The sequence below is a fragment of the Artemia sp. Qi Xiang Cuo genome, chromosome 13 (genome assembly GCF_049724085.1).
Source record: "Artemia sp. Qi Xiang Cuo chromosome 13, ASM4972408v1, whole genome shotgun sequence".
Lineage (NCBI taxonomy): Eukaryota > Metazoa > Arthropoda > Branchiopoda > Anostraca > Artemiidae > Artemia > Artemia sp. Qi Xiang Cuo.
Window position 1 is genome coordinate 29,481,714 of NC_142806.1, and position 15,602 is coordinate 29,497,315.

The following is a 15,602-nucleotide window of genomic DNA, read 5'->3' on the forward strand; positions in this document are numbered from 1 at the left end:
TAAACTGACCGATACCATTTCCTACCATTCACACAACATATATAGAGAACTTGCGTTAACTGTTTGACCTACAACTACCAAAAATTACGATTTTTAGCATATCAAGCGCCAGGGGCGAATCCAGAATTTTGTTTAGAGGGGGGCGCATAATAGGTTGCTCCGGTAAACTTGCGAACAAAGAAATGCCAGCAATTTAAAGGGAACCTCAACATTATACGTCGTAGGTAGGTAGTGGAAATGGTCGTAAATTTAATCTAAAATCTGGTGAGGGTTAAAGTTCTAATAAATCTGTTGAAATTAAAATAATATAAAATATTGATGCGAAAAATAGTTTGTAAAAACCACCCCACCATAAAAAATATAAAAAGCTGTTCACCCTCTATAGAAAAATATGATATTTAATATTATATGTATAATTTTTAGCCTTTACACTTCTAACCACTATAGTGAGTGAGTTAAGCTTTGCATGAGAATTTGCGACACATTGGCTCAATCTTAGTTTTCAAACTTTGAAGATCAAGTGCGGAACCTAAATTTTGAGGCAGGAGCACGTTTAGTAAATAACATGTCTTGGTCGTCTTGTGAGACGGTAGTTTGATCGATAAGTTTTTGGTTTACCATTCTTGGAATGCGAACAGTCACGTCCATAGCTTCCATAGCTTTCTCTGCACTTTCAACTATAATCCCGAAAACCTCATCATACTTCTCCCTCTTTTCATTTAAAAGCTTTAGGGTTTTGGATATTTTTTCTGTGGCTGAAAATAAATCTAATATTTACGTCATAAGTAATCTGTTTAGTTCAAGGGTTGTGTCAGTTATGTCACTCAAACAGTAAACAGTAATAATAATGTCGCAGGTTAAACTTGCGCACAGCAAGCACTTTCCTTTTGTCAATGAAAAACTGCAAAGCCATGAGGCGGAATTCTAAGTGTTTCAATTGTTTTAGGAACATCATCTCTGAATCGTAATATACTTTCGTGACGTTCAACCCAACATGTGTCGCAGCAGCCATGTACATGATGATCTAAAACATTTTAAAGGATAAATTTCGTTTTTCCGACGCACTAAAAAAAATTGCAACTTCTTTAATACTACCTACAGCATTCCTAACATATTGGCTTTTATTGCACTCGGAAATCGATAGGTTAAGAGAATGATTTTTGCATCCGCAGAAGCTGCTTCTTTTAGCAACTTTTTGGATCCCTGATGCTGCCACTTGCATTTCAGAAATGTTGACACAGCATCCAGCGCAGCTTATGCCAAAACAATTGTCAACGATTCATCGAGTGGCTTCCATTAGCTTGAGCACAGACATGCCTAAAATTTCACCTGTAATGTTTTGTTCATGTTCAGTTATACTCTTTTAGTTCGTTTCGTGAAGGTCCATAAATCCAACAAAGTCTACTACTATACAGCTGTCACAAACATAGCGCAGAGAAAGACTAATTTGTGAGGTATGTGACACATCTGTGGTTTCGTCAAATATCACACTCTTATTTTCAGCTTCGTGGATTCTTATCTTTATAGTAAATAAAATTTCTTCAGCGCAACATTGTATCAAGTCATTTGATGTCGTATTGCTAATATAACCCAACCCTAAATTCACCACTATGTTAGGGGGGAGCGCCCCCATCTGGATCCACCACAGTTAAGCACCCTGGACAAAATTTCAGCTTTAGTAGTCCCAATGAAATCGACAATAGATATCTGACTTCATACTACTAGGCAAACATTTGAATTACTGTGAGAAAACTAAAATAAATTCTATTTAACTTGAATAGATACGAGCAAGCCCGTATGGAGGACGGGGGGAGGGGGGCCTCAGTCCTAATTCACTTCTAAATTTCTGCTGTATTTTCTACAGGTTTGACAGAATAATTCTAAATTCATCTACATTCTTCATAATTGCTAAAAAAGAAGAGTGAAAAAAGGACTGGAGAGTATTAAATGGTCGCTTCTACAGTTCCAAAAATCTTTCTAAATATTTTTTCAGTATTTCCGTAGTTTCTTATATTCCAAATAATTCGCGATGATTTAGACAACTGACAATTTTTCGAAGTTTTGAAACTCAGCCTTTTCAATCTCTTCTTCCTTACAAAGAGTGCATATATTTTAATAAATCCAATATACTCACTAAACAGGCACATAAACATTAAAAGAAGTTTTACTATTTAAGCAAATTCTGCTGGATGACTAATCTATTCTCTCATTCTACAAAAAAAAAAAAAAAAAAAAAAAAAAAAAAAAAAAAAAAAAAAAAAACCTTGCATATGTTCCGCCTACTAAGTTTTTAATACTAAAATATTCTAAAAGTAATATGAAACATTGAGTACCTTAAATATCTTATGGTGCCATTTATGGCAAACATGTCTGTAGTTTTCAAAGTCGATATGGTTAGAAGAGTCAGCGCCACTCTGTGAACCAGCCCTAAATTTCGTTACAAATCCTGGATATGACACACATTCTCTTTCATAGACGGCCTTGTCCCCATGCCAACGCATAACTGTTTGCAGAGACATAAATAGAAAACGGCCAAACCTCCGACATTCGTATTCACTACAGGAGTTGATTGTATGTGTAATATCACAGAATAACTGAAAAAGAGACAAACAAATAGAATTATTTACAACCAAATATGATAAACTAAGCTAAAAATCCAAGTATTTAAGATTATGATTGACGTAAAAATAAAAGAGAAAACGAAAAAGACTAACAATAATAGGTTTAATGATTGAAAAAAAAAACACTACACTCATTGTTAAGGTTACAATTTATGAAAAAAAAAAAACACTTAACAATAAAAGGAAAAAAATAAGAAAAAACTCGACAATTTTATTTCAATCTTATATTAAAAAAAATAAATTATTTCAAAGAATCAAAACTAAAATGAAAAAGAAACGAGCAAGGCAATTTAAAGAGCAAAAAAGAATACAATTTTTTCTTCAAATGTTTCTTTGTCTTTTTTTTACTGCAACAAACATTTTACTTTCAACTCAAAGCTGAAAACCGAATGTAAAGGTTTTTGCGCCAACGCAATTCAAAATGATATGATATGCATGTGAGGTGGCCTTTAACAATTATTGAAAAAAAGGAAACAAAAAAGAGGACTAGGTAGAGATTAAAAAAAAAATATAAAGTGGCTAAATCAGTAAAATGAGTAACGAAAAAATAAAACTAAATGGAGAAATGACTCACGTTTTGTCTTAAAAAGAAGATGCGTCTTAAAGAATAACACTTAACCCTGGGTTCCCATTGATGCGATTTCACGCATAAACAGCCGTTTTTGCGAGATCCGTCAAATTTCCTCCTTTTTTTGCTGCAACTAGATGCGTCACAACGGTTCAACGGCTGCGTTGAAATAGTTCTATTCAACCGTTAAAACAAGGAAAGTGTCAGTGGCCAACTTTATAAAATTTTCAAATTCGAGCTTTAAATATCACAGATACTCAGGAGAGCACGTTAGAAAGTATTTTCGCATTTTCCTTCTTTTATTAATTAGTTCTTTTTCACCCTTTTTCTCCTAATTTCTCTTTTATTTTTTCTTTCATTTTATACATCACCACGTTTATTTTTCCCCTACTTTTGACTAGTTTATCCTTTTTACCAATTCAGGATTCGGAAATATCATGAGCGTATTAATCAATTTCAATTTTAGTCTTTTTTCAGATGTGTCATTTTTTGGGTGTCAAATTTTGCAAGATATATTCGGCAGCGCGAACGCCTTACACAATTAAAGTAGAGACTATTCACCCTTCAGCACTTTATCTGTTAAAAAGTGCATTGTCTTCAAAATTATCCTTCAAGATAGGGCAGTACTATTCAGCAATTATTGCTGAATGATTTGTTTTTAAATCGAAATGCTCGATTTCTTTTTAATATTTCAGACTGAGGAATGTTTTCTAGAGGCCAAATTTCAGTACCTACCTATTTCGGAATAAGGCATTCAATAGGTAAGAGTGTCTACTAAATATAACACTATTCTTGATCTATAATAAGTGATAGTGTAATCTGCCTTATTAAGACAATATAAGGCAGAACGGCCGTTGTACAGACATGGGAAATAATACCAAAGACAAGCACGATGTCATTGTTTCCAAAAACCACTCGTATCAGAAACTACCGTACAAATGAACAAATAATGCTTAAAAGAATACTTGTTCTTTACTAAATCTAACTACATTTTTTCATTACATTTAATAAAGAATATTCATATTTTTTCTAAAATTTTCCAGTAGCTGTTGACGGTGAGGAATTGGGCAGAATAATTCACTCCAATATACTTGTGCCGCTGAAAAAGAGTCGTAACTCAAAATAAAACACCAAAATCAAAAATTAAAACATTTTTATGTTTTAACTGGGGAGTCAAAATAAGTCTTTTGAGTTTCCCAGGAGACACTTTCTTCTTGTGAGGAAATTAAACAGAAAAAAGCCCCTAAATATACAAAAGTAACACTGTTTAGCTAAAGTATATCGCATCATTTAGGAATGAGGCAGAAAATTGGTATTACACATGCCTTCAAAACTTCTTTCTTAGTAGTGGATTTAGAAAATTGGCCACGGCAAGTAGAATCTATTTTTAAAATAAAACAGATAAAATTTTATTTTTAACGCCAATAAACAATCATTTGAGAGCTGATACAAGAAAAAAGGATCAGTTTCTTAAAAAAAAAACTATGAGAACTATAAATTCAAAATTTCAAGGAGCACCTTTTCATCCCAGAGTACCTTTTCATCTTCAATACTACAAACTGATGATAGTTCTTTCATGGTGCTTCACATAAGATGCGACATGTCAACCTTTCTACTAAAATTTTCACGGGGAGAGGGGACGGGTCTATAGAGGAGAGCCTTCGGCTTCTCTTAACACCGATTCAGGACTTTCCCGTGTTTTTACACTAAATCAGGACTTAGATCGATTTTGCACAAAGCTATAAAGCCTCACTCTGATTTGAGCCAAACCAAGAAGTTGTCAGCTCCTTAAAAGTTCAAAATGATGCTTCTCATGACCGAATTTTTATAAAAGAAACTAATGCCACATCAGCTCTTCAGAGGTAATTGGTAGGTGACAAAACAAAATTTAATCCGTATTAGATTTAAATTAGATTTTCTTGCCGTGGGCCAACTTCCTAATCACTACTGAGAAAGAAGCAAAGGGTAGGTCCCGGTTTTTATTTAGCAATAACAGAACTGTTAACGTTTCTAAAGCATATGCGATACCGTTCCTCTGTCCCTGATTGTATGTATAATGCATTCAAATATGTCAAATAATCTTTGAGCCATAGATTCTAAATAATTATTGTTCCAATCAGAGCTAGTCATCTCTACCAAGGCCGCCATTCATCGTATTCATTTACAAAAAAATCCCCCATTTTGATAAAAAAAACAAAACAAATAAAACATACATATACACTCAACATTCTAGGATAATGTTTAATACTCATACATTCTTCAAAATCACAAGCTCAGGAGTGAAATACTAAAATCTTGGGATAAACCCCAAGGAGTGGGACCCATGCTTCCTGCCTACTAGGATGTGCCCACGCCCTGAAAATGTGACCACCTGACAACGCAATAACGAAGGCAATGCACCAGATAACGGCACCTAAAAACTTGGCTTTGACTTATAAAAATTCTAAGATTGATTATGACTTATGAAGAAGAGGAGGTCGAGTTAATGGACAATATAACAAAATAAAAGGTAAGAAATAGTTGTCAGGTGCCATTTAACCTGGGACACTGTTTGTTAGTCAGCTCTATGATGTGATTACAGTTGTTACCAGCCAAACTTTGAAACAATCGGACAGTCACAGAAATCCCCACGCAACCAAACCATGAATCAAGAAGAATAAATTATGCGAATAGAGATGGAATAATAGGGATTTTAACGAGAGGTGATTCTTGATTCGTCAAATTTGCATGGTACAAAAATCCTGCACACTCTCAATAATAAAATGAATCTGATTGAAATTAATGCTACCAAAATTACGAATGCTTATATTAAGAATGTCCCTTGCTTTTACAGATACCAAGTTAAACAACCACGCACATCCTCCCCCACTGTATTATCGATGTTTAAGACTCTGATGTGGCAAGGAAGGTTTTCAAAACAAAAGCCAGATTAGCATCATGCTGTGTTTCCCTATCAGAAGCATAAGCATTGACAAAGAGGTGACGTGACTTAACCATGATTTCTGCCCATATTTAACAAATTACTGGCTACAAAGGTTAAATGCTCAAGTCAGTTAATTATAATAGGAAATTTTAACATGAATTTGATGAGTACGAGATCTTCATCATCTTTAGATATTCTCGTCTATGCTCGCCAATGGTACTTTGCAATCTGTATATATCCAATTCGTATAAGAGAGTAAGGCGTCTTTTATTGACAGTATCTTCTGTACGACTACTTTGACCCAAAATTATGTCTTAGTAAGTGACATTTTCGACTATTTCTTCGTCTACTCTAGCTACTACTTTGACAATATGATTACAAAGAAGACTACGTATGTTTAATTAAATGTCTTCTAGATTTAGTCAGGATAAACTAACTGTTCTTAAGTTAAGATTGGTAGAAAATTTATGAGGTAATTCTAAATTTGTCATTCATTTCGTCCCTTTTTTAAATCTACTAATGAGACTGTTCTTGATATTTGGTCTGCTTTGCCTACTAGTCGTAAATCTCAGAGGACCTTTCCTCAAAATTTAAGGATAATACCAGATATTCTTAGTAGTAATCTCCCGAAGGTTTCCAAGTCTGATAGCCCCTTAAGAGTGCTATTCACCTTCAGCGATTCGAACTCTACGGCAATATTTGTAATTCTGCGTGTCAAAGGGACAAATCCCAAAATTAGCCCCTCCTTTCAGTCTCTAAGTCTGGTAGTCGATAAAAAACTTATCAAGGGGGAGCTAAATGCTCAGGTAGCACTTACTTCATATTTTGCAAATATTGGGAAAAGGACCGCTTCTGCTGCTAATTCTTTTCCGTCGCAATCCGACTTTCTTGTTTTAAGTCTGTAGTCAAGATATTAAGTACCTTGTGCTAACTATTGTGTTGTCTTACCTTGTAATTACGTCAATGGTCTAAAAACAATCATCTGATATAAAATTACTAGCATTGTCACGAGATTGAAGAAGTCCTCGTCGCCTGGCCCTGATAACATTCCTACTAATTCCCCAAATCAAAACGCTGCACAAAGACAGCAATTCTACCAACAACTGCATAGTAGTGCCGACTTTGTCCTATGCAAATTCCCGAACGCCGGTATTTTCTTAGTAGGTGATGCTAATGATCTAAAGTTAAATCCCTTTTGTAGTCCCCTAAACTTAAAACAAATATTAAAAATGCCAACAACAAAAGGAAATTCAACCCTTAATTTGATTTGCACCAATTTGCAGTCTTTCTATGCCCCTCCTGTCCCCTTGCCCCCGTTAGGAGGAAGTTACCATTTTTGTTTATTAACGAAGCGTCTCAATAGCTTTAATCATACTTTTCCTGTTACTGAGTTCTCTTATCGCCCAATTTCCAATGATGACCTTTACACATTTGGATATTGGATTACCAATGAAAACTGGCTGGCTCTCAAAGGAAAAAATTACATTAATTTTAAAGTCTCTGAATTCCAAAATCTGACTAAAACAAAATACATAAATTCCTTCCCTGTGAAAAAAGTAAAAACATGTTCTAAAGACAAACCATACATTACTAGCCAATTGAAAAAACTAATTAGAATTAAAATGAATCCACTAAAGAGTGGTAAAACATCCGAAGCCAACTCACTGGTTAAAAATATAAAAAAAGAAAAAGGCAAATCTGCTTCTTCATATTATAAATGCAAAGTCCTGTATTAATTTTATACAAAGCCAAAACAATGGTATAATAGAATAGAGAAAATTAGTGGGAAAACACATAATAATATAGATTTCCATTTCCAAGAAGACACTCTAGTTGCTGCCAATGATCTGAACAGGTTTCTTTCTTCCATAATCCAAAACCTCCCTTCCCTTTCTTCTGACTCTCCTTATAATCTTTGCTCTCTAAATTTTCCCTTTATTTCGCCCTCGGATGTAGAGGCAAAAATTAAGAACATTAAAAAGTGTAGTGCATGTCCATTAGACATTCCGATTGTACTAATTAAAGCCTTTGCCGACAACCTCTCAGAGCCTTTGTCCTTATTTTTTAATGAAATTACCTCTACTGGTAAATTTCCAAATTGTTGGAAATTAGGTTTTATTACTCCCGTAAAAAAGAAAGGTAAAAATCAAGATTTTGATGGTGTCCGTCCCATTACTCTTACTCCAGTTTTTTCGAAGTTATATGAAAGCTTTTTAGCTGAGTGGTTGAAAGTAAAAATAATCCCAAATGTTGACCAAAGACAATTTGGAAACCTACGCTCTACATCTACTACCCACTATTTTGTTCACCTTATGGACACAATATGCATAACACTCGAAAACCCCAATACCTGGCTCAATGTTATCGCTGTTGACTTGCAAAAAGCTTTTGATTTAATCAACCACAATATACTATTAGAAAAGATATCTAATGACTTTCAAGTTGACCCTTATTTAATTAGAATAATTGCGTCTTTCCTCTCTAACAGAACGCAAGTCTACCTGAATGTATATTCTGATCCCCTCCCAATTTATAATGGTGTGCCCCAAGGAACCCTCTTAGGTCCAATTTTATTTCTTACAATGATAAATAACCTTGGTGTTTATTTCCCGGATAGATGGAAATTCATTGATGATCTAACTGTCTTAGAGACATGTTCCAAAAATTCCAAAAGCAACCCAATGTACAACTTGGAATCGATATCAGCCAAAGCTCTCACAGATGGCATGAAGTTCAACCCTTTAAAGCCGTCTGTTCTTACTATCAATTTCCCTAAAACTCTTCCTTTCTTTTCCTGTTTAATCTCTTCTGAAATTGCTATTATCATTGTGAAATTACTGTGCATTACTAATTCCAAAAGGAGATTGTCATATTAATGACATCTTAAAACGTGCAAATGCCGCATTTTCCCTCCTTAAACTCCTTAAAAAATTTAAATGCCCTAAATCGCACTGTTTGAGGATTTTCTTATCATTTGTACGCCCAACCCTTGAGTACGCCTGTCCTGTTTGGCATCCTGCCATTTCCATTGAATTGTCGGACAGAATAGAGGCAGTACAAAAAAGGTGCCTAAGAATTATCTTCAATGAGAGTATAGTACCTTATATTTCCCTTCTTAGGAGAGCTAATCTTGTCACCCTTAAGGAAAGGAGAGCAAAAATTACCTTGCGTTTTGCTAACAATGCCCTTCATAACCCTCGAACAACTCCCCTTTTCCCCGGTCAATATTCACCCCTTCGACCCCGCCTCCCGCGTTCTGTGTCAACAAAAATCCCCCTTCTCGCCCCAATAAGAGTTTGCACGGAAAGATATAGAAGAACTTTTATCCCGTACATAGTTGACATTTTCAACCACTAAATCTCCGCTGCCCCCCCCCCCCCTCACTCGCTCCTTACCTCATAGTTATTAATTTAATGCCCATTTTGCAATTTTGGGGGTTTTATATATATGTTTGTTAGTCACCAACTAACTTATGTTTTTTTTTGTTTGCTGCCATTTGACGTTGTTATATTTTTGCTGACGACATTGGCCTTCTAATTTTATGAGTTCACTTTGTACTTTGTTTTTGTTTTTAACGTTTTTACGTATTTGACATTGACCCTTTTATAATTTGCTGTTGTTGTTTGATTGTTTGTTTTTGTTATTCTTTTTTCGCTGTATTTGACGCTAAAGTGCGAATTCGGCCCTTTTGGGCTTGTGATAGCCATTTTTCAGCAATAAATCGTATCTTATCTTATCTTAATGTAATTAAGTTTATATTTCCTTCTATTATTTCTCACTCAGCGAAACTTATTCCTTTCGTCACGGTATTACCCCTAAAACTCTGAGACGTGCTGGAATTACCATAAGATATAAATATAATTACCATAACATAATATACCTTAACTTATAAAGATTTTTGTTCGGGGGAGGGGACAGGGAGGTACCAAAATAACTTTTGTTGATGAGGGGGTATCAAAAGAATGAAAAAAGAAGGGGTATACCTCACATGGACTTTATCTAACAGTCTCAAATAAAGTTTTATTCTACCTGGATTTTCAAGTCCAATTTACGAGTTGGAGAATTGGTTTTTAGTTTTCAGGAGAAACAACTTTTTTCGCATTTTGACGACTAATTTACCAGTCGAAGCAGTTTTTTTTTTGGGGGGGGGAGGGGGCTAAACCGGGTAACCATCCATGTTGGGTGAATATGTTCCAATACCAACTTATCCGTCCAGAGGCTCTATTAATAGATGAAAAGATGACCATGTCTGTTTCTTACTGATCCTTCTTGAAGAGAACTTCTTTTTTGAGCTGAATATTTGATCGAATGACGGTATTCATAAACCTAAGTATTCTACAAAAGATCTAACTTTTCCTTCCCTAAGAATCCACTTTCACAGCTTCATTCAGTCATATGTTTCTTGATGCTCAATTGTTTCTAAGTTCTTTAGTTACGTGTCAAGTTATATGGAATACCCTTACTGATTTGGGTCGAGAATGCAACTCGTTTGGCACCTTCAAAAAGCATAACAATTGGTTTCTATATGAATTTTGTAAACTATTTTCCCAACGTTTTTCTCTATTACTATTATAACTGTTTGGATTTCCCGTCTAGTTTCTCTCTGTGATCACAATAGTTTCTTATATATAAAAGTCAAATAAATTTCAAAAAGCATATCTCACTGTAAAGTATCAGCACCTGAGATTTTGCAGAATTACATTCTCTATATAAACTACGTTGCCATATTTGCCTCAAAGAAGGTATCATTACTGAATCAGATACTGGCAACCTAAACCGAAACCCAAAATATTATTTATCGATAAAAAAAAATACCACTAATATAGCGGTACACTGTGTTGACCCCGTTGGCCTTTGGCATGACGATACAAAAAAAAATATAAAAGTTCTAAAAGAGGTCTTACTTTATCAAAGCAAATAAGGGACGCAAAGTTAGGAGTTTTCATTTGATGAATTAGTTCAAGGAGCTTGGTGCAGTAAGCAGCATCCGTTTCAGAGAGCAAAGATCGTGGTATCACACATTGACTTAAAATGTTGACCACAGTCTCGGTTTTGTACTTGTTCAGTGAGCCATAATCAAACCAAGATTGTTTTTCCTAAAAAGTAAATAAAAAAGATTAAATATATACAATAATAAACAAATAATTGTGGTACGCAGAAAAAATGTTCAAATATTTTATGGCACATTTAACTATGCTATACCATTAAAAAAAAAAAAAAAAAAAAAAAAAAAAAAAAAAAAAAAAAAAAAATAAAATAACTATGCGATTACACTATGTGGAAAATAAGACCAGACTCAGTAAAACAACAACAATTTCCTATATTAGAACAATAACTTCGATTGTCTGGTTATAATACCCTTTTACTTCTTGGTACCTTTAGCTTTCTTTTCTTTTTTTCGATAGCCATTTCACTCATATGTATGATCAGGTGACAAACACAAAACTAAAAGTTTTGAGGGAGATAAAATGTTTTCCAATTATCTTTTCTGGGTTTCGCATTTAGGACTTGGGTTCTACAGACTAACTGAAGAAATAAGAAAAAAAGAAGAAAAACTGAAAAAAGCAACATGGCAAATACATATTAAATAGCCCCTAAAAAATAAAAGCCCGTAGATACAAGTATTAGCTTTCAAATGAGCCTTTAAACAGCTCCCTACGATGACCCAGCGTCTCGCCAGCGCCGGAGAAAAAAAGTGAATGAATACAGATCACTGATACACAGGCTAAAAGAAAATATTCTTGATTTTTCAAAGGGAAGGAGCTGAAAACTTCCAGGCTAAGCTTTTAGGACATAGAAATTCCAATGGTATACTCTCTATTCCCAACTAGCCTTTTTGAGGTCTTTTTTTATTTTAAAAAATTCCTTTACCCACTAAACTTTATTATCAGAGTAAACCTAAATAATAACTACCCTTCCTCAATCAGCTTTAAATAATGAATTTTTCACAATGGACAGTTTTTTTCTCAAAAAGCATGTTTTACTTTTCAATTATAATAGGCTCTTTACAAGGTTGCGGCTGTTCATTAACATTTTCCAGCTTTCTAGGGTAGATTTTATTTTCAAAGACTTATTGTCCCACTAGCATGAATCTTTGGGGATGGTCGTGCCAAACACTCTGGCCAATCCAGATGTGTGTTGATACGGTAGCTATGAAGCTTTTCACTAGCGACTAGCTGACACGTAATATATTTCTAAAGGAAGAATCCCCCGATTCGTTTTTAAACTTCTTTAAATGAAACCTATAACGTTAAAGAAATGCCAGGACTAACGGTGTATCAGCACTATTGCCGAGACCGCAAACATTATTAAAGTAGAAAATTAACAATAAATATAAAGTGAGTACAACTGCATATTCAAATAGATATTTGATGGCGCATAATAAGACATCGCGATGCAGATAACAATGATGCATATAATATTGAATGGTGTCTATCCAACCACCCCTCCCGCCTCCAGAAAAAACAACAACATAAAATTATCTAACAAAAGCTTTTTAAGCAGAAGCGTGAATCTCAGCAGTAAGCAGTAATCCTTCCATGCAGGCACACATACAGAGGGAGGAGGGCAAACCAGGCACTTAGCCATCAAATTGACCTCTTGACAAAGCTATCACTTTGTCTTTTTCGGAAACCTTAGGCATATATTGCAAGTTATCTGAAACCAGAAACTCAAAGATAAACATTATTAATGTGTCTCACTTTCAAAAAACATATACGACACATGGTCCGCAACAACAGCAACTTTATATATTTTAAAAATTCAAAATAGCTATATTTCTTACTTAATAAAGATTCAGGATGACGTTATTGCAACAACAAACCTAAGGGACAAATGGCATCCCCTCCTTGATGCCATGGTGCCTTAGGAGTTACGGGAACTCCAAAGGTCTAAGGTAATAAGGTCGTTTTCGACTTTAAAAAGGATAAAAAAAAACAGTAAAAAAAATGTTTTATACGTGAATCATTTCGTACAAGTTTCATTTACGATATCTTTACTAATGAGGAGTGCCAAGGGAGTGCTTCCTACCACGGGTAAAAAAAAAGACATTAAAAAAATGCATAAAAAAGAAAAATACAAATAGTTTAAATATAAATTCTGGCAAAACGACACCAGGTAGTCCTCCCCCCTTATCCTGGGAAATTTCCTGGCGATGCTCATGTCTTTTCTATTACTCATTAAATATGCTTTTTCACTTAATAAATACTAGCTAAGTAAATACTACAGAGCAGTATATATACAACTATTTAAAAGTGCCGCATATATATAATATAATGTCATCGATATTATGCGTCACTGTCAGTGTTACTCTCAGTAGCTCCAGAAGTCGTAAGCTTTTAGCTTGTGACTTATGTTTTACGAACATTTTAGTTTTTTGCAAGTAAATAATAATAAAATAATTATGTTTTACGTGATTCAGCCTTGCCATAACACGTTCAACGTGTTCCTTTTGTTTGACTTCCTCGTCCGCTAGCCTATCTGCCAAAGAATTCAACCGATCACTCTCCTTTTTCCTTTTAGCCTCTGTCATATCTGAAGAGTGGAGTACATCATTAGCGGCTTTTTTCGCCCGTTCTATTTCTCTTGAATAGCTTCCTGTTGGAACATACAAGTCAGAGTAGCTCAACGTCCAAAACGTGGCTAAAAATTGTGGACTAAATTCATCGAGGACTTTTGATGGCAGTCTGGCTTGAATTTGCTGTTTTACGGGAGTCATTATATCTTTAGTTATCGATAGATAGAGATCATTTTTTTCAGACTGAGACATTGATCGAAAGCTCTTGTTTGCTTTCCTAGTACTCTCCCACGTTGCCTGTAAAAAGAAACAAGAAATAGTAAGCAATTTATTTAGATCACAAACTTTTTAATCCTAATCGTTTAAGCAAAAGCCCAAGTCCGAAATTATCTTCACATGATCGATGATCTTTACAGATTATAAACAATTGTAAGCGTGTTTAAAAAGACCCAAAACATTTTCTTATAATGAGCTTGAATTATGAAATTGGTAGGTGAAACTAACAATTTTTTGGGTAGGAGACCCAAACAATTCTCATATAATAATCTTGAATTACCAAATTGGTAGGTGAAACTCGTTTAGAGGAAACCCGTTTATTTGCATATATCAATGCAACACAGATCTAATACCGCCTAATTCGACCAGCTAGTTCAGAAGATGGAGCATAAAACTCCCAGTATGATACGATATTTAACACAAAAAGCCTTCATGGGTCACAGTCAATATAAAAATACAGCAACATAACTATTATACACAAAGAAACACCCTTAAATCTAAACTAAATTATAGATAGATTACAGATTATGTATCATACCTGTACCCGCAAAATTTCCCAACTTCTTAATTTTCATAAAACTTCTATCACTTAATATATTATCCACCCATTCCTCCCTTGTCTAAAGCACTGGAAAAATGTCCTCCCTCAGGCCATTTAATTCTTACAAAAAAACGTAAAATGAAGTGTCATCCTCTCCACCTCGGTACATTGGTCAAAACCAAGGACCTATCTTCGACTTCACCCTTCCTAGATACTTTCTGCTGTCATCAAATGGTAAAAATTTTCCCTTGCTGACATTATCCATTGTAGTTCCTCCTTATTAAGCATTGCCTTAAAATAAAGTCCCCCCATGCTTCCTTAATCCTAGCATACAGACAGAGAGACGGGGACGCTGTTATATGACAATACCATTTCTAGATTTCCTGGTTCTCTAAAATAATTCTTACCTGTCTGGATACACACCCCCTCCTTTTTGAGCCCTAATCCTTTCCTATTATTCCACTGTCTAGCTAATCCACAACTTTCTAAAATATATCTTACTGGACTAGCCCAAGACCCTTTTCCCCTATCGCTCAAGCACTCTTGGTATGCTGCCTTTAATAGTCTTATTTTCTTGTGGAGATGCTAGTTCCATCCAATACAGGAACCACGAGATCAAGAATGACGTCAGGCTTCTCTTTCCATCAGTAAAAAGTAAAAAATCGAAAATATGTTCCTTTTTTGAGTAAAGTTACATTTGGAGGGTAAAAAACAGGTATTAGACAACTTACCAGCGCAAAAGGATAACAAATTCCATTATAGGAGGGGGAGATCTTTTCTCTTCGTAAATGAGCATCTGCAAAGTTATAGTTTCGGTAAGTATGCACATTTTTGTCTCTGGGCTGGAGGATCGAATTGACATTCTAAGGCACGTCTTGTGGTGGTGGGGTGGGGGTGTTGGAGGATCATAGGCAACTCGAAATTTGTGTTGAGGGGAGGCAATATAAGTTTTCTTCAACTCTGATAAAATTTTACACGCTACCAATTGCTTTTCTTTTCTATGCCTGACATGCGACAAGCTTCGCACCAAATAATTGTCATTTGTATAAATAACAAAAAATTGAAAGCGCATTTAAAAATACTCAAATGAAACTTTTTGAATAAACAATCATTTATAATAAATTCCTGATTTTTTTATTCCTCTCCCCTTGTTAATA

The 15,602-nt window shown here is 34.8% G+C and overlaps 1 protein-coding gene across 1 annotated transcript in view; it reads right to left on the minus strand.

Annotated features, from left to right (window-relative positions):
• The window catches only part of LOC148945164 (THO complex subunit 2-like), a 144,880-nt gene that overhangs the window by 59,879 nt on the left and 69,399 nt on the right, over positions 1–15,602 (minus strand). Inside the window, exons 15-17 of the mRNA XM_089099403.1 lie at positions 13,524–13,925; positions 11,017–11,208; positions 2,334–2,594 (exon numbers count right to left, since the gene is read on the minus strand). Coding sequence (XP_088955529.1) covers positions 2,334–2,594; positions 11,017–11,208; positions 13,524–13,925 — 855 coding nt within the window. The remainder of the gene's footprint in view (positions 1–2,333; positions 2,595–11,016; positions 11,209–13,523; positions 13,926–15,602) is intronic.